The following is a 24,141-nucleotide window of genomic DNA, read 5'->3' on the forward strand; positions in this document are numbered from 1 at the left end:
TACTGAACCTGTGTTGGTGAGAGTGCTTGGCAGTGGATACATATATTGGGAGTGACCCAAGATAAAGGATGCTGTAACATAGTGGAACATTTAATATGTCAGTGGTCCTTCTGGGAGTAATGTAATAAAGAGAAAAAGATCGTACTTCAGTGTGATTGCTACCGACAGCAGCCTAAATAAATATACTCTTTATATCCCTAATTAATCCTAACATCTGCCTCCAATAAATGACTTAACAAAGTTTGGAAATTCCTGATCTTGGAAAAACTCATGCATGCAACCCAAAAGACATATTCTTCATGTAATTACAAGGAAACTATATGTTACCTCTGCAACGTTAATGCCAGTCAGGCATCTTGCAGTCTGTGTTAAAGAAAAGGGACCACTAACATCTTCCCTGGTGTAAATCCATTGACTTCAGTGGAGGTGCATCAGGGAGGAATGTGACCCGTTACCATTATGTTTTGCACTGGTTGTGAATGTAAAATGGAATACCGTTCTGTATATGATTAAAAAATTGGAACCTGTACAGCAGATTACTTTTCAGATGAGATAAGGTGTGTAATACTCTGCAGGAAGGCTATTGTTATACTACAGCCTGTCAAACTCATTGTGATATACTCACTCATACAGCTTACTCTTATGTGCCCATCTCAAAAAAATAAAATTTCTATATATACATTTAATAAACTTTATTACAAAATTAATAACGGGATTCTTGTAAGATATTTCTCCAGATGCTTTGCCTAGGGCCACGTACATCCCTGTTTAAACTCCATGGACTTTAGTGGAGTTAAACCAGGGATGCAACTGGTCCCTGAAGTATGGTGTAGCTCACCAGTTTAATCATCCAGATGCTATGCTCCTATGATGCTAGTCAGCTATACACCCTAACTATATTAGAACTATATATTTGCCTCACTTTCAAGCTGACATATAATGCCCTTCTTGATGGTTATCTTTACTGCATCTGTTCTGAATGAATGTGTATTTTATGTTCTTGGGTCAAAGCCTACAAATTAATGTCCCTTATTTTCTTCACTTGGCAAAATTGGTAGCTTGAGAAAGCAGAGTTATTCAAGTGAATAATGAAGCTGTCTTTCCACCTTGTCTATTCTGCCAAATAATTAGCTAGAATTCTATCTGGGAAAATGTCAGCATCGGGCAAATATCAGCATCAAGTTACTTCCCAAGTGGTCCATGCAAACTCCTACTTGTCTGCATTGTTATGCTGTGTCAAATGCCAGTGGCTGCTGCTGTCACTATCAGATACTTCCTGTATCATTTTGTACTCGCTGAAGTTGTATTATTACCAAGTCTTGAGCTTTTTTAATCCAGCGCTGGAATCCTGTGGCCACACAATTAAGTATATTCCCCAGAAACATGAAGGTTGGCCCTAGGTCCTCTATTTAAATAAGCACCAACAGGACAGGACACTTACACATAGCAAAGCCCTTCTTGAACTGACCTGTAAGTTCACTATGGTCCCCTTCTTCAAATCCTTTCTCATTGTCTCTGGCATGGTATCTTTAAGAAATCAGCCAGTGAAGGGACAGATGGGTTAGTTACCACTTAGTTTATTTACAAATATCAAAAAACAAAATGGTACAAATGTATACTAGAGGGTCCCAGACCTTGTTGCTTCCCTGGGATGAGCGCACTGCACACACCAGGGACTTTTTGAATTCCTGCATTCTTCCCAATAACCTCCAGGTGCTACCCTCCCATCACCCTCTATTTCAGGGACTCCCTGCAACCTCCCCACTCCCTCATCCATACCAAGGACTCTCTGTGTCCCCCATTTCTGCCGCTGCCACATGCCAGGGGCTCTGTGTGCCACCTCATTCCTCCATCTCTCCCACAGACCCCATTCTGCCCCTTCCCCATCATGCATGGGCTCTGCATACCCTCCACTCCCATCTCTGAAATTCTGGGGTTGATCGAATGAAGTATTCAAAAGTGACCGTGTTACAGACAAACACAGAAATGCCATTGAATTCAGTGTAAGACCTTGCTTCACTTGGCCAGTAAAAATTTTTTGTTTGTGCGTACCCTTCGGCCCCATGTTTCATGTGTCTTCTCGGATTGTAAGCTCTTTGGGGTAGGGTCCAGGTGTTCCTGTAGCACTTAACACAATGGGGTTTCTGTGTGGGGCCTCTGGGTGCTAGTATATAAATATTAAATAATAATGATATAACTGCACACGTAGCAGTGCACAGTTGCATAGGACCAATCTTCCCAGGGTTCTGTGGTCTATACACATCCTAACTCACCAACTAAAACATCACCTGGAATTACTCAGCTACAGTTTTGTCTGATTAATTGGTTAATGTTTGTGCAGATTTAAAAGGTATTAAGTATTATTATTCCAGTATAAGTGGATCATGGCATAGATTCTATTCCTTATGTGCTCATACGCATTCTCTTGGTTGCTGCTTGGTAATGCCAGCAGCCTTTGCGTGACACGAGTGACTGATAAGCCTGAACACAATGGGGTGATTCTTTTCTCACGTACACCAGCTTTACACTGGTATAACTCCACTGACAGCCTTGATTTGCACAGACATAAATGAGAGGAGAGTCAGGCTGAAAGGCTGCTGGGCAGCATACGCAAAGCTGGCTGGTTCGCATGCCAGAAGCAGTGTCAGACAAAGTGGGATGAATCAGCTGAAGGCTGCAGTGGACTGCAGTGTTTGTTCCTGGAGGTGGCAGTAGCGAGCCCAGGTCTGGCCACAAATTAGACATGCTGTCAGAAAGTCCAACTGTCTCACCTGTCTGTTTCCTTTAGACCCTCTTCCCAACTTCCATTGTCTCTGCAGTGGTGAGAGTGACAGTCACCTGGTATTTTTTTCTAACAACTATCTCTTGTGCTGCTCTGGACTCCAGTGCCAGATAATTAGCCCATTTCTGCAATGATCTGACTTTTGTAATTCCCCATTCTCTTCCCCAGGAACTTCTATGAAAATAATAAATTTAGGGTTATTTTTATTTGCCTTCTGTTTTTTTGAGTTTTTAGAGTTCATGTTTTAAAGTTTTCCTTCACAAGCACAAGGGCTAGAACTTCAATTTATGCCCCCGCACAGGAACACAGGTTGAGAGACAATCTAGACCTAATATAGGCAGGGCTGGTAGCACTGCTATTATTAAGGTTCCTTGACACTTCCCATTGTAAGACCCTGTTTTGAGTTGCTTAATACTTTGCCAAACTTTAACCACCTGAAATTTTCCAAGCTGGGTGTTTGATTCTGCAGGCTGATTAAATCAATAAATAATCATTTATTATTTATAATAACTAAATAAAAAATAATTTCAGCCAAAATAATGCAGGTGTTTTTGAGAAGGAAGCTAGGGAACAATACATTTTTTTTTAATGTTAAAAATATCTGGTGACCTTTCCTTTGGAATGCTCCAATCCTCCCATGTTTTGGAGCTGGGTCTTAAAAATTCAGCTAGGGGCTGGCCTTTATGTTAGAGTTTTTGCTGCTCCATGAAAATACACCCAGACTTGGCCAAGTCATAAGCCTCTGAAAATGGCATTCCTCATATGCTCAGCAGAGACTTGCTAAAGCAGGAGTTTCAACCTTTTTCTTTCTGAGGCCCCCACCAACATGCTATAAAAACTCCATGGCCCACCTGTGCCACAATAACTGGTGGCCAGGGGAGAGGAGGACAGACAGAGGTAAGGGGGGAGTCAGTCCCAGAGTAGAAAGGCCCTCCTCCCAACTACAGAGCAGAGAGAGAGAGCTGTCAGAGGGTTTCAGCAAAAGCAAATTCAGCTAGGAAAAAGCTAGAGGTCCTGGGATAGCTGAGGGAATTAGGATCAGCTCCTGAGACCCTTTAAACCCCTTCCTGGGACTCCAAAACAAGGGGAGCAGAAGGAGCCTGAGCAGAGAGACCAGGAGGCACAAGGAGCAAGCCAGCAAGCAGGGAGGCCTAAGAGGCAGAAGGGCAAAGCAAGGGTAAAAAAGACTGGGCTTAAGACAGGTTAGTTAAGAAGAACAGTCTTCAGACAGCAGCACCTAAGGGGACCTAAGGGGTCGGTCTCGGTGAGGGGGGACAACAAAGGAGCAGGAGACTGGGGACAGAGACTACGGGACTGGGGTGGGGTGGCATCAGGGGTCCAAAGAGTGAGACGGAAAGGGGGGTGCAAAGGCAAAAGCAGGCCACCAGCAAAAAAAAAAAATGTGTAGAGGTGGCAAGGCAGCAGGCCAGGCCGGTGCAGAGAAGCTACCCCAGGGTGCAGAAAAGCCCGCAGGCCAGCGGGGATGGCTGAGCAGCAGGAGGCGGCTATCCAGCAAGCCCCCAGCTAAAGTGAGGAGCCCGGCGCCATTGGGGTTGTGAACCAGCCAAGGCCCCTGACCACCTGAACCAGAGCCGACGGCCCCGAGCCACCGCGCATGGCGACTGAATGCCGGCAGCTGATGGACCCGGATGATGACGGCCAGTGGCCTTGAGCGTGGACGAGGGCGGGCCCGGAGGAGGCCTGGCCCCAAGACCAGTGGGGCCTTCTCCTTGCAGTGGGCCAGCTGGACAGCACCCTTTAGCTGTGGGGTGTGGCAAGCAAGAATTTTTGATGGCACCACAGGGGCAGAGGTTCCATGAGTGGCGTTGGCGTGTCACAGCAGTTGGCAAGGTTCCATACTGAGCCAGCAATACTGAGCCAGCCATGGCGTGCCCTCCTTCCCAGCCATCCCCCCTCCTCCAGGACCCGATGTGCCTGGCTGGTGGATACAGCCCCAGGTTGGCGGACATGGCGAGGAGGCTACCAGTCAACATAGGACCATGACACCATGAGATGCCCTCTCCGAGATGGGTCAGTCACAGGCCATAGGTCCTGAGGAATGATCCCTAGCAGCACAGGAACGCTCTGCTCTTAGCGAAGAGGGGCTCAGGAGCCACCCAGGACAGGAAGGGCCAGGGTAGGAGGCGAGGGCAGGAAGGCAAGGCCGAGGCAGGGGGAGCAAGAAGGGGGAGCTCGGAGGCCCCTGGGAGAGAGGAAGAAGGGAGAGAAAGAGCAGCCAAAGTGGAGGGAGGGGGAGGGGACTGGGAGAAGGGAGAGCGGGGGCATGCCCATGCTATGCATGAGGAGAGTGAATGCCCATGCCATGTGAGGAGGGATAGATGAGAGATGTAGCATGCCTAGGAATGAGAAATGATGACCAAGGAAGCCTAGTAAATAGTAGCATGGTCCTCATAGATATAGTATAGATAAAAGCCTAGATGAATAGTGGGTATAAGCTAGTAGAAGTGCAGTCACGTATCATCGCAATCACGCGGGTCTCGGCAAAGCTGTAGTAAAGTCATCAATCGATAGCGCAAATCGCTGGTGGAGAGTGATGGGATATCCGGGCCTAAATCCTGGGGACCAGTGAAATCACCAGTCCTGTGAAACCGGGGGTCCAACATCCCCCTCTCCCAGGTGGTCCAGTCTACCCAGTCAGGGTAGGACGAGATTTCGGGGGGTTTGGCCAACTCCCCTGGAGTGAGAGTCAGAAAGAGATAACACCCCCAGAGAGTCCAAGGAGAGTCAAGAGCCCTCAGCCCCCCAAACCTTCTCAGAGAGGCCCCAGGCCCTGGCCAGGGAGGGGAGGAGCCAGGAAAGGACAGCAGCTGAGAGGCAGGAGAGAGGAGGGAGGCAGGCCAGGGGGGGAGAGGAGCAGGTAGGAGGAGAGGGGCAGGGGTCTTGGCCCAGGGTAGGGGGAGAGTTCAGGAGTAGGGGAAGGGGAGAGAGAGCAGGGACCGGGGGAGGGAGGGGAGGGAAGGGAGTGAGGGGAGGGCCCCTTTCCTTGGGGAACTTCAGTGACCCAGGGGAGAGAGAGACCCCCAGATTGAGCAAGAGAGATTTGGAGAGGAGAGAAATTAAGGAGAGGTTGAGTGAACAGGGTCCAAGTGGAAAGGAGGAAGGGTGGAGGGCCCAAGATATGTGAAAAGAGGATCAGGAGAAGGTGCTGCCCAGGGCAAGGAGCAAGTCAAAGGATCAAAGAGCAGTCCAACAGAAACATCAGAGGCAAGATCGATACAGACTCACACAGACCATCATGGGGGGGCAACTAGGGGTAGATAGTTAAGGGACAGGGATTTGAGAGGTTTGGGGGATATATGCCTGTTGGATATGCAGAGGGGGAGCTTGGCCAGGTGGTGATGTGGCCAGCTACACCCCCCACCCTTCTCCGACCCCAGGGCCCCTACCTTCGACCTCCCGATTAAAGTCCCTTTTAGAGGGACCCCTAGCTATAGACCCTGAGAGCGGATAGCTATGCATCAGCGATACCATCAGCACATACTGCACGGGCACCCACCCAATACCAGCCAGGCCAGCCAATACCCCCTAGACTCTAGACAAAGAATAAAACCAAAAAATTAATAGAGTAGAATAAGAAAAGACTTCCTAAAGAGATTAATGAAGGATCTGTGTCCAATGCTGTCTATAAGGACCCTATGTGTCTGTGATATATGTCACATGACATGCCAAGCATCAGTCTATCATCCGCCAACAACTGCAATGAAAGAGTCAAAATATATATCGGGAGAGAACATGACCTGAAGAAGGTGGTTAATAGGGATGGAGGAACGGGGGGTGCCCTGCCACGGCACCGACTGGAGGTTCTGGGGGGAGGTGCTCAGACTGCACTGGGTTTCTGTCCTCCCACTTCAAACTGTTAGTCGCCAGCCTGACATACTGGACTATACAAAGAAACAAAGAAAGCACAGAGAACCCAGAGAAAGAAGAATGAGACATGTGTCAAATGAGCACAGAGGATAGCCATAAACACACAAGGCAGATCAAAACACATGGACACCCAACAAGGCACAACAAACATAACACAACACCCAGGCGGCACAACGGACCAGAAAAACCAGGGTGGCACAGATGGCATGAGAGCACAGCCCCAGAGAGAAGGCAGGCCAGATGCCAGAGACAGCAGATGAGAGTCCAGAGAGATGGCAGACAGGAGGCGAGCCAAAGATGGAACAGGAAGCTGGAAGGAATCTGTGAAACTGTTTGAACCCTGAAACAAGCGCACAGACAAGAGTGGAATGGTGGAATACCCCACCCTCCGAGAGCCCCAGAGGGCAACCTGGAGAATAGCCCCTCAGAACCCCTGACTGACCTGACCCAGAACCGGCCACATGATTGACATGAACCAACCGTCACCCTCAGAAAAGCCAGCAGGATCACCCTCACATCTCACAGATCCTCACCCATCACAGAGCATGAGGTGAGTAAGGAAGCCACACCGGAAAGATGAAGAGGAGAAGAGAAGAAGTCCGGAGAAGTCAAGAAGAAAGAAGAAGGGAAGAAGAGAAAGGAAGAAGTGGCCAGTGGTCAAAGCAAGTCTCTGCCCAATGGTCAATGGCAGCAGGATGTTTGCATGATGACTGAACTGACTGATGACTTCTGAATGTGATTGAGGAAACTGAATTAGATAGATAGATGAATTGATTGACTGGGAGAACGATTTTTTCCACCCCTTGACCTGACTTTTTTTTATTTTTTTGACCTGTGGCTGAGGCAGGCAAAGAGGAGACGGCCTGCCTCAAGAGAACCAGGGACTCAATCAATAAGGGACTGTATCACTACACTCCTTCCGCTCGTTTACATGGGCTCCTGCCACCTTCCATGACGCCCATGGACAAACTGTTGCGCACATGCCTTGATGACGGCCATATCATTAGTCCCGGATTGGGGGAGCTTGCATAGTCCGGTTGGGAGAGGGAAGTGGAAGCAGAGGAAGGAAGGGCTGGCAGCAAATCCTCCAAATGCAGGGCAATCCAATGCCCAAGGCCAAATACATTGGATATATAGTGGGGTAGGTGGTGTGTGGTAAAAGTGCCCTCAAGGCACAGAGAGCACACAAGAACATTCCCAAGAAACAGGAAGAAGAAGGTCAGAGGGAAGGGGTGGGGTGGGGGGGACATCCCCACTTGGTTCATCCCCCCTGCGCGCCACCAGGCCCCGCCCGCTAACGCCCCTAACGAAAAGCCGTGGTGCAGAAGGCCCGAAATGGCTGAGGAGGGCTGAGGGGGCATCTGGCTGAGCAGGTGACCGCGACCTGCTGCTCCAGCACCCAGTGCTGAGAGTGCTGTTGCCTCAGGATGGGGATGCCTTTTGTCTTGGATGGAGGTTGGGTTCACATTGGGTTGGAGCGAAGAACACCCTGTTCTGTTCCCCCGGCCTCCCTGCCAGTAGGAAAGGAACGAAGGAACCCCGGGAGTTGAAGAGGAATGATGAAAGCCTGGCCTGGGGCCTGAAAGTCTTAAGTCTTCGCTTATTTACTCTCACGGACGACCACGGAACCCTACCCATGGACCAACCAAAAGAAAAAAAAAAGACCAAGAAAATGAAAAAAGTGCGAGTGACCAGGTGGTTTCTACTTTCACAACCCTTCACACACAGCAACATAACATGGGATGGGGCCTGCTGATGGGGCCTTCTTGGCCCTTTCAAGGGGCCGACCCTTTTGCCGCCCTTACCCAGGGTGTGTAGGGATGGGTGAGGCATACAATAAACAGAGGCAGACAGAGGAGGGGGAGGAAAGAGTCAGTCCAAGGCCCTCCTCCTCCCTCCTTAGGCAAGGTCAGACAGGTTCAGGTCAGAGGAGCAGGAGAGGTAGGTTAAAAAGGTAGCAAATTAGAATCAGCTGAGAGGAGCTACCTGAGGGTAAATAGGATCAGCTTGATTCCAACTTTGAGCCCCTTTTCCTTTTTAAACCCCTTCCTGGGGAAGGAAGGGGAAGAGAGGAGAGAAAGGAGCCTGGCCCAGGTTGAAGCAGCAGCAGCAAGCCCCAGCAGAGCGGGGCAGGGCTCTCCCTAAAGGCAGGGTAAAAAAATTACTAATTACTGGTGTGAAGACAGAGACACAGACTCCCTGAGTCCTAAGGGGGACTGCATTACCCTAGCCGTCTCACCAGAGCTAAAAACAGCAGAGGCTGGGGAGACTGACACGGGACTTTGCCACACTGGTTTTCTGCATATAAAAGCCAGGGCCAGGGTTAGGGGGGTAGCAAGCAGGGCAGTTGTCTGGGGCCCCATGCCACAGGGGCCCCAGCAAAGCTACATTGCTCAGGCTTTGGCTTCAGCCCTGGGTGGTGGGACTCAGGGCCCTGGGCTTCAGTCCCATGTGATGGGGCTTCGGCTTTCTGCCCTGGGCCCAGCAAGTCTAACACTGGCCCTTCTTGGCGGCCCTCCTGAAACATGCTTGCAGCCCTCCAGGCAGCCCTGGACCCCTGGTTGAGAACCACTGTGCTAGAGCTTAGCAGCTAAAATCTCCAACGATTCTATCCTCACTGAGCTCACTGGAACCTCTCACAGCTCTTGGTGCTGAGCAGCCTGCACTTGCACCATCCTCATGGAGAAACTGAGCATGCTGCATTCCCTCACAGCTCCTACCCCTTTCCTGGACTGCGCATGTCTCCCAGGGAGCCACTGAGCATGCTCCAGCCCAGGACTGCAAGAATGAAACCAGGCTTTCCCTATAATGACTGTTTGCACAATGGGCCTGCAGCTAAAAGCTGTTTGGAGCAGGGACCATCTTTTTGGTCTGTTCTAACACAATGGGGTCCTGGTGTATGACTGGGGCTCCTAGACACAACCACAATACCAATAAATAATAAAAACTAATTATAATAATTGTAGACATTGGGAATTTTGCCCTTGATTTCAGTGGGAGCAGGATCAGACCCTAAGTGGGTTGAGCAGGATGCATTGCTACCTAGATTAGATGAAGAAGCAATGCACCTGGTCTCAGTATAGCAGTACCTCTCTTCAGCACATCTCATCAGAGGAGCAAAGAAGTGTGACAAGAGTGGGAGAGAGCAGATAGTCCAAAAGGAGGAAAGACCACTATCATCTAGCAGGTTTCACTTGGGTAACCCAGGAACCGTAGAATAATGACTTTCCTGTCAAGAAAGATGTAGAGAAAATCCAAGTGATTTCCTTTTTGTAAACAGGCTCAGAAAAAATGTTTCCCCATTAAAAAGGTCATAAGGATTTTTATGGACATCCTGTACTTGTGCAACATTTGGTATTGACCAGACTGCAATGACTCTGAAGACTAAAGAATTTTTTTAAAATGTATTCAGTCCTAAACCAGTTGCTGATCACTGCTATCTCATTTGTTCCTCATCTGCCTCATTGAAGATATAAATTATAGGAGTTCAAGTGCTTTAAAGACGAGCTAAAAGGAATTGAGTAGCCACAACTCAGTATTCTCATTATGCAATTCTCTGTTAAAATGCTCTTTGTCATAGTAACTACTTCAGTATTGCCTCAATACATGATACACAGAGCAAAACACTACCTTCAGTGTTGTCCCATATAAGTTGCCTCAGAAGTGCTGTCAAACTCAACACTTCAAAGAATAGTTCTGCATACACAAGAGGAAGAGTGGTTTTGTAATGAAAGCGCTGGTACTGGGACACAATAGATATGAGTTTCCTTCCCAGTCAGGCAATATAGACCTCCAGTGTGATGTTGGCCAAGTCATTTAATCTCTCTGTGCCTCACTTCTCCATCTGTAAAATGAAGGTAATTATACTTCCTTCCACCTATGCTTTGTCTTGTCTATGTTGATGATAAGCTCTTTGGGCTAGGAACTGTCTTGTACACTGTTATGTACAGCCTCTAGCAAAATGCGGCCCTTCACTTGAGAGGGGGTCTAGGCATTAATGCAAGTAATAAAAATACTAATAATTAAAGTGTTCTCTTACACTGGGTGGGAACAGCCAGCAAAAAAAATTCAAATGCAAACTTCTGATGTTCTCAGTCACTTTAATTTGAATGTTCTATGCCATTTCAGAACAGTCACAGCTTGGGCATTAGAGCTGATGCCACTGTGAGAAGGTGCTGAATAAATGAAGGTATTCAAGGCTTCCTTAGTATACAAGAGTCTTTTACAGCCTCGTACATTGACAGGCAAATAAAATCACTGGCTAGTGTGTGTATGTGTATACACTAGTGAGTAAGGCTGGGAAGCACACCAGTCTTGTAGATATGTCAGTCTTGAAGGATTATGGGCTGAGGCAATCCACTAGCCCCACACAGTTCTTATGAGGGGAGTGATGGTAGCATTGGGAAGTGTCAGGAAGGAAGCAAGTCTGTGAGATGAAGGTGTGAGAAAGAGGCGTTAGCTAGGAATAAGTGGGGCAGTCACTGGGAGAGGATGAAAGGTAAAGAGAGACAGTGAAAGGAGCTGGGAGGAAGGTAACTGGGTAGCTAACTGATTAGAGGTTTTATCAGTCATGCCAAAATCTACCTATTATTTAGAAAGTGGGAGCTAATTCCAGACCCTGTAGCCATCCCCATTCCCAGTGGGAGAGAGAGGGGCAGCAAATAAGATGTCCGAACTCATTATTTAAAAGGCCAAAGGTTCTGGATAATATATAATGAAATTAGATTAATAGACAATAGTCCTGATTCAGCTCTTAGCTACACTGGTGTAAATGAGTAGTAAATCTATTTAAGCCAATTAAATGATACCCGTTCGAAACAGGTAAGATCAGAATCAAGCTCAATATATAAATATTAGCTATATATACAGTGGTCCAGATTCACCAGCATGCTATGGCTGTTTTGCAGTGCACTGGTGACGCAGAGCAGCTATAAACCCAGGCTAGCCAGCCAGTTAAAAGCCACGGTTACTGCTGCTTTGTGTTGCCAGAGGGGCAAGAAGCAGCTGTAGTGTACCATTGAAATTGGCTCATTCTGTGTATATATTGCTCAAACTTACCTTAATGATGTTCCCTTCAATGTCTTGAATTGTTATTGCCTTCTGATTATAAGGAATATAGAGCTCTGAGCAAAAGATTGCATTGTAGAAATCATACACAGAGACACACAAAGACGTAACCATGCAGATCAGCTTGCATTCTGTGCTCATTTTATTAAATTAGGGCTACGTTCTCTCCTAATTTAGAACAATGATAGAAACACTGTTGCCTGTTTCAAGCTGTGATTTTACATTTATGAAAAAGAATGAAAACATTTTTGATGTGGATAGGGGTGCAGGTATCTTGCAAACACTGATATCACTTGGGACAAGTCTTGTGGCATATGATCATAACTCTTTCTGAAAAAAAGAACAGTTTGATACAAAAATGTTTTACCATTTTGTCCCAGTATGATTAATACTTATTGCTAGGTGATTGTGAAGTAGTGCCATGCCTGGAGGGGGAGCAACATTTGTTAAATGTTTAAAACATGGAGGTGCTTATTTCTTATTTTTTGCACTTATGGCTCTTGCCTGCAGCACATTTACATGGCACTGTGAGTGCACTGGCTTCATGCTATTCATCCTCAAAAATATATGCAAATGCACAGCAGTGTGGGTAGGTTTTTGCTGATTACTTTCCTGAAGCAGATTTCAAACTGGGGCATGGAAATTCCCTTCTGACTACAAAAGGACACTGTATGAGTTTGAATGCCAAGAGAGCACTTTCAGAACTGACGTGCATGCTTCCAGCGGAGCCTAGCACATGGGAATTGACTGGTTTCATAGAAAAGACTGGATGCAGTAACATCTCCTGCCTTCTGATCCCCTGCTTGTCAGTTCCAACACACACTGTGAGGCCAAGGATTAAGGGATAAAGACAATGATTTCAGCCCCCTGAAATCAATGGTGCTGAAGATAACTAAATGGTACTAACTGATTTAAAGCAATGGCATCCGAAATGGGAGTTTTGAAAAAATTGGCATTAGGACAAGACTCTTTTCTGCATCATTGCCCTCTACAGAACATTGTAGCGCTTTTCTGAAAATGCAGGAGAGTTAAACAGTGTGGGAGGATTTAGAACTGCAGCCCAAGCATGTTTTAGGTGCTGCTAAGATAATGCACCAGGATACAGTTGTGGCATCTTTTTAGAATAGGCTCTAGAATGAGATTGGGACTGAAACTGTCAGAGGCAGCTGGATGTAGGACACAGTTGATAACAGTTGTGTAACGGCCTGCACCTCACTATGGGCTTGGCTACACTTGAGAGTTGCAGCGCTGGGAGTTACAGCGCTGGTCATACAGCTGTGTAGGGAAAGCGCTGGTGTGTGGCCACACTCACAGCTACCAGTGCTGCAGTGTGGCCACATTTGCAGCATTTGCAGTGCTGTTGGGAGTGATGCATTATGGGCAGCTATCCCAGCATTCAAGTGGCAGCAACGTGCTTTTCAAAAGAGGGGGGTGGGGTGTAGTGTGACAGGGAGCGGGAGAGAGAGAAAGAGTGGATTTTTGGAGCCGACACTGTGTATCAGCTCCCTGCCTTGCAAAATCAGAAAATTTTCCTGACCCCTTACTGCAAACAGCCTGCAGACCAGATAAGCAGCTGCTCCAACGGACTCCCTTTCTCTGCCCCGCCCCCGCTGTTTCTCTTATCAAAAGCAAACACTCATCCCCCTGACTGCCTCATTCACAGGGGTTATCTCATTTGATTGTTCACAGTCAGTTACAGATTGATCACAGCAAACAGGAGCTGTGTTTGTTTTTTAGATAAGCAGCTCCGGAGCCCCGAGTTCACAACAAAACAAAGAGAGGCTGCATAACAAAACAAAGAGAGTAATTTAGTTAAAAGCATTCTAGGATATCTCCTAATACCCTGGAGGCCAATAACAGCGCTGGTGTGTGGCCACACCTGACGAGCAGCACTGGATCACCAGCACTGCACTCGTTACACCCCAAGCAGACCAGGTGTACAGCCAGCGCTGCAGCCAAGGAGTTGCAGCGCTGGATGTGCCTTGCAGGTGTGGACAGTTACTAATTGCAGCGCTGGAAAGCCTCCACCAGTGCTGCAACTTTCAAGTGTAGCCAAGCCCTAAGTTGCAGTGCTGGAAAGCCTCCACCAGCGCTGCAACTCTCAAGTGTAGCCAAGCCCTAAGAGTGCTGTAGAGGAGTTGAGATTTGAGGATCTGTAGATCCTGCCATTGGTATAAACACTGGCTGGGATTATTACTGTTGTTTTATATGCCCAGAATATTCCAGGTGTTTTTCAAATACATAGGAAGGCAGACCATATCCCGAATAGTGTATGAAGAACATGTTTTCCCCCAAAGCTTCTTACTGCTCTGTTGATCTTCCCCTCATTGTGACTGCAGATCTCATGCATTCTCAACACTGGTCCCTGTTCCAGGGTTCTAATATTAGGTAGTACCTCTGAATCACTCGGTCACAGAGGTAATCTTCACCAAAGGGAAGCCCTGGAGGGAAGGCTGGAAAAGCAAGTAATAGGACTGGATTATCTGTGGACATGGTCATGTACCTGGTTTATATTGGCTTTTTTCTATTCAGAGCCCTTATACTATTTTTTCCTGGTTATTTTGACATCATAGGTCTTGTGTATATCTACGCCATGGTAGAGTGTTACATTTAGATAGCAGAGACTTAAGGGGATAAAAACAAGTAGTCCAGTGGCACCTTAAAGACTAACAGATTTATTTAGTCATAGCTTTCATGGGTGAAAAAACACTTCTTCAGATACATGGAGTGAAAAAAAAAAAAGCCTCTCGGACTGTGCCGCTCCAAGAATGCCGCCCCTCAGCATGTGCCGCCCCAGGCACGTGCTTCCTTTGCTGGTGCCTGGAGCCGGCCCTGCTACAACCTACCCTGGAAAATGATCCCTCACTCTCACAGACTTTGGGAGGCAGGCCAGTCCTTGCTTACAGACAGCCCCCCAACCTGAAGCAAATACTCAGCAGGAACTACACACTACACCACAGAAACACTAACCAGGAACCAATCCCTGTAACAAACCCCGTTGCCTACTCTGCGAAGTTGTCGACAAAACTTTTGTCTGTCACGGGTACTGAAAAAATCGCCCCCCGCGCAAAAGACAAAAGTTTTGCAAAAGTGCTGACAAAGTACCAAAAAAGAGCATTTACACACACTGACTGTACACAGCCTTGTCACTAAAAGCTGTGTGGTGTAGACAAGCCCTAAAAATCAAGACACTGGATTTTATGGCTCATTACACAGGCTGTAACCCACTAACTCTCCTTTGTCTGACAACTGAAGAGGTGTTAACTCCTCATTTCACCTTGAACGGTCTCTTGCAATATGTTAATCCCTCATGTTTAACAATCTGTTCTACCTTGTATTGGCTGTGACACTCTGAGTGTCTTTCCCAGACCTGAAGAAGAGCTCTGTGGAAGCTTGAAGTCTTTCTCTCACCAGCAGATATTCTCTCACCCACCTTAGATCTGTAAATGAAGCATTTATCTTATGCCTTAAAGTTGGTCTCATGGTTAGGACACTAGACTTGGCTGCAGGAGATGGAGTTTCTATTTCTGGCTCTGCCATAGAGTTCTGGGCAAGACTGTTAGTCCTGAATTTTTAAAACTGACTAGAGATTTTGGTTGCCTCAAATTTTTGAGTGCCCAAGTGATGTCACTTTAAATGGGCCTGGTTTTCAGACAGTGAGTGCTCAGCACTTGCTTCAAATCAGGCCCTCTAATGTGTCTGATGTTGAGCACCCAAAAAATGGAGGTAAAATCACTAATCGCTTTTAAAAATGGAGGCCTTAGTTCTTACTCAGGAAAACTCCCATTCAAATCAAAATGTGAATCGTGGGTCATAAGTAGGTGAGTCACAGCAGAAGAACTAGGGAAATATGGCATCCCGTACAGCTGTATTTTATTGTCAGGCCCAATTATTAAACACACAGGACCAGATTCTTAAGTCCTTATGCAGTGTTACCTCTGTCCTTCTCAGGCAAACTCCTATTGATTGAGCATTTGGGGGGAAAGGGAAAATCATCTTGCAAGCAATTAACAGAACTAGGCAGAGAATTTGTTTACAGCATTTGCTCAGTCAGTCTATAATAGTTTTAACATCCCTCATTTTAATAAGCACTTGCACTTACTGAAGCTATAAAAAAAAGAGAGTCTTAATGGCACCATTGTATTGTATTAGCTGAAATTTGACCCAGCACTGATGGATCAATAGAGGCGAGACTAACGGGCTGCACTGGAAAACTGCTAGTGTTAACATTATGAATACCTAGAAAAAATATGCCTACCTGTATTGTATTTTTCCATAACACTTTCAAAAACAGGAGGTTAAGAAAGGAACATATGAAAGGGCTCAGGTCAGTTTTGTCCCATTATGTGACTTGGAGGGAAACAGAGTTCTGTAAAAAGCTACAGTTGGCCACGTGGGGAGGAAAGAAGATATCATAGAATGTTCCTTACTTTACAGCTGCCATTTTTCCCTTCCACAAAATATGTATGCAGCCAGATGGCCATATGGGAAAAGGGGAGATTGGCTAGAGAACAGTGGGAGGAGCCAGGGAACAGCTGCTCTAAAATGAAGTAGCATTGAGCATTCTTGAAGCATCATTAACTACTTTTCAGTGTTCTGTGACTTCCTCTGGAGTAGTTCACAGAGTGCACACCGTTAGCCATTGGCAGCATGGCTATAAGCTAGTTTGTACTGCTATTTCTGGGGTGTTGGCCCTAGGAGGATCATGGCTAGGTGAGTTCCTTCTCATGCTTGCCTTGGGAAGCCAAAGCTAGGGTTTCTTATACATTTCTGGTCTCTGGTCGACTGGCCTGGGTCTAGGGTAGCCAACTTCCTTATCACACAAAATTGAACACCTCTACCCTGCCCTGTACCGAGGCCCTGCCCCTGCCCCCAGGGGCAGCTCTAGACATTTCGCTGCCCCAAGCAGGTGGCATGCCGCGGGAGGCGCTCTGCCTGTTGCTGGTCCCGCGGCTCCGGTGGACCTCCCACAGGCGTGCCTGTGGAGGGTCCGCTGGTCCCGCGGCTCCACCGAAGCTGCGCGGGACCAGCGGACCCTCCGCAGGCACGTCTGCGGAAGGTCCACTGGAGCCGCTTGCCGCCCTCCCGGCGACCGGCAGAGCACCCCCTGCGGCATGCCGCCCCAAGCACGCGCTTGGCATGCTGGGGTCTGGAGCCGCCCCTGCCTGCCCCACCCCTTCTCCAGGGCCACGCCCCTGCTCACTCTATCCCCCTCCCTCCGTCACTCGCTCTCCCCCATCCTCACTCATTTTCACCAAGCTGGGGCAGGGGGTTGGGGTGCCGTGGGGTGAGGACTCCGGCTGGGGTGCAGGCTCTGGGGTGGGGCCGGGGATGAAGAGTTTGGGATGCAGGAGGGAACTGGGGTAGGGGTGTTGAGGGGGGTGTGGGCAACTGGGAGGGAGTTTGGGTGCAGGGATGGGTATGGGCTCTGGGCTGGGGGTGCAGGCTTTGGTTAGGGCCAGAAAAGAGGGGTTCAGGGTGTGGGAGAGTTCTCTGGGCTGGGGCAGGAGGTTGGCGTGTGGGAGGGGCTGAGGGCTCCGGCCGGGGGTGTGGGCTCTGGGGTAGGGAGGGAGGGAGAGGTTGCGGTGCTGGAGAGAGCTCCAGGGTGGGGCAGGGGGTTTGGGTGCGGGGGTGGGTACGGACTCTGGGCTGGGGGTGCAGGCTTTGGGTGGGGCCAGAAAAGAGGGATTCAGGGTGCGGGAGAGTTCTCTGGGCTGGGGCAGGGGGTTGGTGTGTGTGTGTGGGGGTGAGGACTCCGGCTGGGGGTGCAGGCTCTGGGGTGGATCTGGGGATGAAGAGTTTGGGGTGCACAGAAAGGCTGTGGGGCTGAGGGGTTCGATAGGCGGGAAGGTGTGTGGGCTCTGGGGTGTGGTTGGGGATGAGAGGTTTGAGGTTCAGCAGGGGACTGGGGAAGGGGGGTGGGATGCAGGGGGGTGAGGGCTCCCGCTGGGGGTGTGGGCTCTGGGATGAGGCCAGGGATGCAGGGTTTGGGATGCAGAAGGGGACTGGGGCAGAGGTGTTGAGGGGGGTTGTGGGCAACTGGGAGGGAGTTTGGGTGTGGAAGGGGGCTCTGAGCTGGGGCAGGAGGTTGGGGTGTGGGAGAGGGTTCAGAGTGTGAGGTCCCAGCTGTGCTTACATCAGCTGCCAAAACCCTGCAGCCCCTAGACACATAGATGGCCAGGGAGGCTCCACGCGCTGCCCTCGCGCCTGCAGGTGCCGCCCCCGCAGCTCCCATTGAACACTGTTCCCAGTGAATGGGAGCTGCAGAGCTGGCCCTGGGACGGGGGCAGCGCATGAAGCCTCCCTGGCCACCCATGTGTCTAGGGGCTGCAAGGACCTGATGGCCGCTTCTGGGAGCCTGCCTTAGCCCCGGGCCCCTACTATGTCGCTGACCAGACTTTTAACGGCCTGGTTGGTGGTGCTGGCCAGAGCTGCCAGGGTCCCTTTTCAACCGCAACTCTACCTGGGTCAGCTGATTCGGGTGCACAAGGCTCGGGCTGCAGGGCTAAAAATTGCAGTGTAGATGTTCAGGCTTAGGCTGGAGCATGGGCTTTGAAACCCTGTGACCTATAGACAACAACCAGAAGGGAGAATACAGCCCAACTGCCCAACTTTAAAACTGCTGTGATTGTGGATTATTTTGTACCTCTTACTGAGCAGGTTATGCAGGAGGAGAACATAAGTTCCAATATAATTTGTATGAGCCTCCCAGAAAATCACAGTTCCTGGCTGTGGCATCGTTTACCTTGGAATTTACGTTGACACTAAAGAAAGATGGTCAGTGGGGACTATTTAAGGAACACAGTGTGCTTCAATACCCCAGATGCTGGCTGACTCTGTTAGCTTTGATTTAATTGGTGTTGAATAAATAAATGCACTGTGAGTCCATCGTGGCATATGATCTTGCAGCTGAGAGGGCTGACAGTCTTCTGGGATGTAATGCTGGTTTTCAGTCAGCTGCTGGATGGGGGAAGGATGGATGGAGTGGGTACTTATGTCTGGTGCATCTAGTGTCTCATTCCCAAAGTTAAGAGCCTACTCCCCTCTGTCACTGAGTATTTACTTTCTGTGCAACATCATGAATGAAACACAAAAAATGTTACAGGGAAGCATTTTGCATAGAAAATGTATAACCCAAAAGATGCACCAGTTCCATCCAGTTGCACGTAAGTAAAGCTCTGTTGTGCGTGCACGTTAGCTTTTCAACTAACTGCCTCTTTCCTTCAATTGCACCGAAGGAAGGATGTGAGTAACACTCAAGTTCCCCCAAGTTATGGCAGGGGATGGCCCTGCATGCAGCAGGGGCCCAGGACTACGTAGTGCAAAGGTGAGCTTTGTATCATCTTTGCAATTGTTTTCCCCCCTCCAGCTCATTTCCTCCTCCCTAAACAAATCTCATTGGGTGCTCCTTGCCCATAGCCAAAGATATGGCCCCTCTACCAAAAGAGCCAGCTGAGTTTTCCTGTAGACTGGGATTGTCAAAGGAAATTGAAATTCAATGGGACCTATGCACCTAATTCCCTTCATCTCCTTTGAAAATCCCAGCCTCCACTGTTACTTTCTGGAACTCCAGCAGATTATTACTCTAACTCCTCCTAGATCAGATGATTCTCCTCATACATCTGCACACACAGCTAATTAAACCATAAATTCTACACTAAAAGTACATTAAAACCTCAGAGTTACAAACTGACCAGTCAACCACACACCTCATTGAACCGGAAGTACACAATCAGGCAAAAAAAAAAAAAAAAGGAAATAAAGTACAGTACTGTGTTAAACGTAAACTACTAAAATAATAAAGGGAAAGCAGCATTTTTCTTCTGCATAGTAAAGTTTCAAAGCTGTATTAATTCAGTGTTCAGTTGTAAACTTTTGAAAGAACAACCATAATGTTTTTTTCAGAGTTACAAACATTTCAAAGTTAGAAACAGCCTCCATTCCCGAAGTGTTCGTAACTCTGAGGTTCTATTGTATTTAAAGGTGCGCTGTCAACTTTGTTTAAATTCATCATTTTAGGTTTTGTTTAAAAATAAATTCTAAAAATGTAAGGATGTTTTTGTTTTTAAATAAATATTTGTATTGCGGTAATTGCCCATAATATTTTTTTTAACTCCACAAACAACCACACCAAACACAGAATAAAGCATGTATAAGTGTATCCATGCATGAGGGTGTTGCGTGTGAGGTGAGATAGTGCTGGATTAGGGCTAAGGGAGAGGAAGACCTCAGCAAGTTTTCCCTTAAATAAAAGGGACCTAATTCTCATTAATACTGAGGTCCTGAAAGCCCAGAGCAGTGTAAATGAGTCTTAGTGTGAATGAGAGTCAGGCCCAGCACCTAGAAAAGTAAGATGAAAAACAGCAGAATGTTTGTGACTGGAAGGAAGCATGGTTCAATGTCCTGAATGTAAGCCTGGGGGCCAGGGACCTCTGAGTTCTACGCTTGGCTGGAGGCAAACTACTTGACCTCTCTGTCTCTGTTTTTTCATCTGTAAGACAGGAATAGGTATGTCATGAGGACAGATGGTGTGTGAAGAGTGGTGTGAAGTTGTATAGCACTGAAGAAATGCTGATTATTATTATTGAAATTCACCAATTTCAACTGGTCTTCTAAGAAAAGGACATTTGATCCACCCTCTCACTTTTATGAGTTAGCCTAAGCACTGTTGAGTGTCTGCACTGCACACAATCACCAGACTTCCCTCCCTGTGGTATCCAGAATAATCTCTCTCAACATCTTACTACTTCTCATACATTTCTTGCAGAAGTCTAGTAGACAATTTGAGGACATGTGAGTTGCTAAGAGCATATTTTCTCCTATATGGGGGGAAAACCCACATATAATATATGGGGCAGAAAACACTGATTTTTTAATACTCCAATTTCCCTTTTCTTTGTTCTATGGGAGAGTGTGGCTTGCTGACCCCTCCCATCAGGAACAGGCAGGAAACATAACCTCCTACACCATTGGATGGTCCAAGATCAATATAGAACTCGAGAGTGCCATGGTGGCTGAGTGGCTTGCTGGTCATCTTCTCCCCTAGCAGCCTGGCTCATTCAGGAGTGGCTGTACAACAGCAGCCACAGAGGGTACCATAATGAGAGTTATCTCTCCTTAGTTATCTGATTAGTTAACCACAAGGTCAACAGGGAGCATGCTGCAGAGTTCAAGTTTCCATCCGTCCCTGCCACTAACCCCACCAATCCAAATTCACATGAGTACTATGAATGTGACTTCTTGTTTGTATGGAGAGCAGCTGAGCTGGAGACGCCAGTCGTTTACAAAGCTCTACTGCTAATGTTGATCCCGGAACAGGTATACATTTTCTTCTTATGGACTGAGGTTGCTGTAACAGCATCTTTCTTTGCAAGTGGAATTTAGAAAGCAGAAATAAATTATAGAGGATCAAGATGTCTCGTGTCATAAATGTTTAATAAGGAAAAGTGTAGTGCTCATGGAGTAACAAGGACTAATGCCGAAGTGCCATATGTATGTTAATTTTAATGTATAAAAATACCTGCTGTGCTTTAGAATGCAGAGTGGAGTGAAGAGTTTGAAGGGACGATGTAAATGGAGCACACGACTGGTCACTGACATAGGTGTTCATAATATAAAGGAGCTTCTTCCAAGTCATTCTAATTACCCTGAACTCAGCTGGCAGGTAGATAGGTGAAATGGGTCTCTCATCAGTCGTAACATTCACAGGACTCATTCTGGAAAGCAACTCCCAGAAATGTGCTTCCCAGGCTATGATTTGAAACCACCTGCATTCATGCATTTACTGAACAACCTCTTAAAGTGCAGCAGTGACGGGGTTGAGTTTTTTTCCACCTAATTTGGGATTAAGAAATCCTAATTGAGAATTCACTAAGTTTCCTGCTATGCTGGAAATGACAGTTTCCATTCCATTTGTTAGAACATTCCACTGACTGCCAACCAGAAGATAAGGTTTAAGGGCATCCAGTTTTCCATATTTTCAGCCACCATTGCAGAGAAGATGCTCTTTCACGTTAGAACTGAAAGAGGAGGGGCCAATGCTTTCAACCCTTGTCTAGATTAGAGTTTTTGTCCTATTGTACTCAAATTAATTGACTAGGATGAAACATCACCAGCAGCAAACCTTTGAGTCCAGGAAGAAGTTGTTCCTGTATAGTTAATATGAGTTAACTGACAATCAATAAATTCTCAAGTTACAACAAGATCAAAAACTCTACTCTACATAAAACCTCAGTGTGCATACAAAGCGGTAGTGTTGCCTAATATTTAGAGCTGAAAAGGGTGTCTATTATCCTGAGGTCTGTTCCCATTACTGCTGCTCATGTGTGACCCTGGACAACCTCTGTGTACCTCAATTCTTCATTTCTTAAATGGATATGATAATATTTACCTACCTCACATTTATGCTGTGAATTTTGACTAATGTGGGTAAAATGCTATGAGATTAAAGATGCTGGGAACACTATTTATATTTAAATTACTCATTGAAATAACTTGGACATTTTACAGGGAAGAAGATCCTATGTTTAAAACACAGCTGGAGGGATAAATCCAATATCATTAGCACTTACAGTAGCTCTAGATCCTGTATTAGTTTTCAGAAAACTTTTAAGGACAGTTATTATTATTTGTATGTGTAGGTCTTTCCTTTCAGATGTTTCTGTTTAAATAAGGATTATAATACAATCTCTTCTCTGTTGTTGTTTGATTTATCTTTGGAGGCACAGGCTTGCTACAGGAAGTGGTATATCTAGTGAGTCAGGGAGCTGACCCTGATGAGATTGGATTAATGAATATAGATGAACAGCTTCCAGTCCTAGAGTATCCTCAGCCTGGTCTGGACATCATCAAGGTACAGTTGACTTCACTGAAAGTCTTTCAGCATTTTTTTTATCCCCATATTTATTACCATTCCCTTCCATCCCAATTTTTTGTCCTTTTTGTCACTTGACCTGCTCAATTTGTTTTAATGATTCAGAATTTTATTGGTTTTGTATTTTAAAAATATGCTATTGTAATGTTTTATTGTACTTTGTTATGTTTTTAAATATGTTATGGAGGGGATGGTATGATGGGACTGTCTAAAATAGCATGATGCCAATCTCATTAGTTTTAGCAGTGGGTTTGTGAATGTAAAGCAGTATAATAAGGACCTTTACATTTGACAATTTAGGAAGAAATGCCAGCCAACTTATCTGCAGTGAGAAATATTTTCTCCTTCCATTTTCTTTTAGGAGCTCACATCTCCTCGCCTCATAAAAAGCCACCTACCATATCGGTTTTTGCCTTCAGACCTCCATAACGGCGATTCCAAGGTAAAAATGAATTGGTGTTTGATTAGCTGTACCACCCGCTGGTGCTTGCACGGTTTGTGAAGTGAAGGAAATATGTTTTTAATAACATGGATTGTTTTCACTTTCCTAGGTAATATACATGGCTCGCAACCCCAAAGACTTGGTAGTGTCCTATTACCAGTTTCACCGCTCCTTAAGAACCATGAGCTACAGAGGAACATTTCAAGAATTCTGTCGAAGGTTTATGAATGACAAGTGTAAGGAACTTTTCTCTGTGCATGATGCAATCTTTTATCCATTTATTTTTACCTCTGCATTCCATATATTATTATAATGCAAGTATATAATTACATTTCTGGCAATATTTTAGTTGCTTCATGGGCACTGCCAACTGATTTTTAATGGATGGATTTACACTGTAAAATTTCTCCATGTAGATGCAAACTATGGTCATGTCGTCTAAACAATTGCACACCCTGCAGTATTGGGCACTGTGGATTCAGTCCTGCAGCAGCTTACTCAGGCAAAACTCCCATTGAGGTCAATCAGGGCCTAATCCTGCAATGTGCCAGGTGCCTTGTGGGAATTACCAAGCATCCTCAGCTCCTGTTGATTTCAGTGGACGTTGATAGCGCCCGTCGCCGGTTGGGAGTCACCCTGCTCCTCACAGGATTGGACCAAGCGAAGAGTGAAAGTTTTTGTCATAGTCAAGAAGAAGGGACCAGGCACTATGTGGGAATACCCTTCGGCCTATCTGCAGTGAAGCACACCGTAGCTACATTGTGGTATTGTAAAATCAAGGGTATTAAGTATCGTAAAATTAAGGGTATTATGGAGGTTTTATGCCTTCTGCTGAAATATCTGGTTCTGGCCACTGTAGGAAACAAGATACCCAGACAAGATGGACTATTGGCCTGTTCACGAAGGCAGTTGCTATGGGCTTGTCTATACTGCATGGTTAGCTCAAGCTATGAGTTGAGTATTGCCCCAAACCTGACCCCCATCCACACATAAAAATCTCTAGCTCTAGGCAGTTAGTGCTTTAAACTCAAGCTAACTGGCCTGTCAGGGTAGGTTGAAACTCAGTGCGGGTGACGCTCAGGCTAGTAA

The 24,141-nt window shown here is 46.7% G+C and overlaps 1 protein-coding gene across 5 annotated transcripts in view; it reads left to right on the forward strand.

The window, feature by feature from the left end:
• SULT4A1 (sulfotransferase family 4A member 1) overlaps positions 1–24,141 on the forward strand; it is a 48,109-nt gene that overhangs the window by 11,280 nt on the left and 12,688 nt on the right. For 4 of the 5 annotated variants that reach the window (XR_005588457.1, XR_005588470.1, XM_039501444.1 and 1 more), the window contains exons 2-4: positions 22,459–22,589; positions 22,972–23,052; positions 23,162–23,288. Coding sequence is in view for 3 of the 5 variants with exons in the window: in XM_039501444.1 (XP_039357378.1) it covers positions 22,459–22,589; positions 22,972–23,052; positions 23,162–23,288 (339 nt within the window). In the remaining 2 variants the exon portion in view is untranslated. The remainder of the gene's footprint in view (positions 1–22,458; positions 22,590–22,971; positions 23,053–23,161; positions 23,289–24,141) is intronic. The other variant, XM_039501353.1, reaches the window with a different exon arrangement.

This window comes from Mauremys reevesii, linkage group 1 (genome assembly GCF_016161935.1).
Source record: "Mauremys reevesii isolate NIE-2019 linkage group 1, ASM1616193v1, whole genome shotgun sequence".
NCBI classification, from domain to species: Eukaryota; Metazoa; Chordata; order Testudines; family Geoemydidae; genus Mauremys; species Mauremys reevesii.